Raw genomic sequence first — 2421 nt, 5'->3', positions numbered from 1 at the left:
AAACTACATATCATGTCTGATAAGTTTATTATCACAACTGCATCAGTTACCACGTGTTATCAATCTGTTACCACAAGTTTTAAACTACATATCATGTCTGATAAGTTTATTATCACAACTACATCAGTTACCACGTGTTATCAATCTGTTACCACAAGTTTTAAACTACATATCATGTCCGCTAAGTTTGTTACCACAACTACATCAGTTACCACGTGTTATTAATCTGTTACCACAATTGCTACATCAGTTACCACGTGTTATCAATCTGTTACCACAAGTTTTAAACTACATATCATGTCTGATAAGTTTGTTACAACAACTACATCAGTTACCACGTGTTATCAATCTGTTACCACAAGTTTTAAACTACATATCATGTCTGATAAGTTTGTTACAACAACTACATCAGTCACCACGTGTTATCAATCTGTTACCACACGTTTTAAACTACATATCATGTCTGATAAGTTTGTTACCACAACTTTTCTTTTACAGAACCACCGAGTTTACAACCATACGAATTTTCTAGTGACATTGAGCTGGGTTCGAGAGTACAAATCGTGTGTAATCTCAAGAAAGGTGATTTACCAGTTACCTTTAGGTGGAGCAAAGATGGAAAACCACTATCAACCAACGAACGAGTCACTGTCTCCAGTTTAGATGCTTTTTCAAGTAATTTACGAATCCAAGATATCGTTTCTGAAGACGTAGCCAACTACTCCTGTACAGCCACTAATTCAGCAGGATCTGACAGTTTTACAGCTGCTCTGATCGTTAGAGGTAATACTGTCTAATGTAACTTAGTCTAGTTCAGCAGGATCTGACAGTTTTACAGCTGCTCTGATCGTTAGAGGTAATACTGTCTAATGTAGCTTAGTCTAGTTCAGCAGGATCTGACAGTTTTACAGCTGCTCTGATCGTTAGAGGTAATACTGTCTAACGTAACTTAGTCTAATTCAACAGGATCTAACAGTTTTACAGCTGCTCTGATCGTTAGAAGTAATACTGTCTAACGTAACTTAGTCTAATTCAACAGGATCTGACAGTTACAGCTGCTATGATTGTTAGAGGTAATACTATCTAACGTAACTTAGTCTAATTCAACAGGATCTAACAGTTTTACAGCTGCTCTGATCGTTAGAGGTAATACTGTCTAACGTAACTTAGTCTAGTTCAGCAGGATCTGACAGTTCTACAGCTGCTCTGATCGTTAGAGGTAATACTGTCTAACGTAACTTAGTCTAGTTCAGCAGGATCTGACAGTTCTACAGCTGCTCTGATTGTTAGAGATAATACTATCTAATGTAACTTAGTCTGATTCAGAAGACAATTATCTTGTTATTTAGGTTATTACTGTACATGATACAATTATCTGATTATTTAGGTTATTGCTGTACACAACTCAATTGTCTGGTTATCTATGTTATTACTGTCCATGATAAAGTTATCTGGTTATTTAGGTTATTATTGTACATTTTCATGAGATAAACACATTTGTTCAAGTTATCATAAATCCAGTTTCCTCCTGAACAGCGCCACCTTTCTGGAAACGACAACCAAAGAACACGGCTCAGGCTATCTTAGCTACACGAACGTTGATTGTTTGTTCTGTCGGGGGATATCCTGCACCTAGAGTCACCTGGAAAATTAAAAGTTAGTTATCACAAAATGTTGTCCTTTTTATCGAAATTTTCATTATACAATAAATAATTAAAAAAATGTATTTAGCGATGATTGATAAATATAATAATATTAACAGCATCGACTATCCTGAAATCTAAAACGAACATTTTAACCTCCACGTTTATCAAAGTGTAGATTGAATTTTACCTCCCTTGAACTTAGACTTCGAAATGAAAAACATTTGTGAAAACTAAGTTTATTTATTAATGTTAGGAATCATTTCTGTTCAATTAACTTGTGCCTCTCTTACTTGTAAATAATCGTTCCTGCTACAATTTTAAAATAATAGTTCACAAAACATTATCTAGATGGCGGTACAGACTACCTTACAATAACTACCAATATTCTTCAGATCCTTCAGGCTCCTTCACTCCAGTCTCCAGGAGCTACAAGATGAAAGTGTTGGACAACGGAACACTGCTGATTAACGACGTTAAGGTGACAGATTCAGGAATGTACCTGTGTCAGGCTGATAACGGAGTGGGGGAAAAGTTGGAGAAAGCTGTCCGTCTGTCTGTCCACGGTAATAATTCTTATTCGGGTGTTGGTTTAGTAACTCTCCGAGTATTCAAAGATTATTAAGTCTGATAAAAATACCTTGTTAAACTAACTATTAAGACTATCGTTACTTAATACTGGTAACAACTTTATTTAACTAACTGTTAAGCCTATCGTTACTTGATACTAGTAACAACTTTATTTAACTAACTGTTACGCCTATCATTACTTGATACT

General features: G+C 35.4%; 1 protein-coding gene across 1 annotated transcript in view; it reads left to right on the top strand.

Annotated features, from left to right (window-relative positions):
- Nucleotides 1-471: 471 nt before the first annotated feature.
- The window catches only part of LOC111084075 (Down syndrome cell adhesion molecule homolog), a gene marked incomplete at both ends in the record, with an annotated part of 8754 nt that continues 6804 nt past the window's right edge, over nucleotides 472-2421 (top strand). The window contains 3 exons of the mRNA XM_022380866.1: nucleotides 472-783; nucleotides 1537-1656; nucleotides 2039-2209. Of these exons, the coding sequence (XP_022236574.1) occupies nucleotides 472-783; nucleotides 1537-1656; nucleotides 2039-2209 (603 nt within the window). The remainder of the gene's footprint in view (nucleotides 784-1536; nucleotides 1657-2038; nucleotides 2210-2421) is intronic.

This window comes from Limulus polyphemus, unplaced genomic scaffold, assembly GCF_000517525.1.
Source record: "Limulus polyphemus unplaced genomic scaffold, Limulus_polyphemus-2.1.2 Scaffold13407, whole genome shotgun sequence".
NCBI lineage: Eukaryota > Metazoa > Arthropoda > Merostomata > Xiphosura > Limulidae > Limulus > Limulus polyphemus.
Note: the sequence above shows the minus strand (reverse complement) of the source record. Positions and strands in the feature narration are given on the sequence as shown.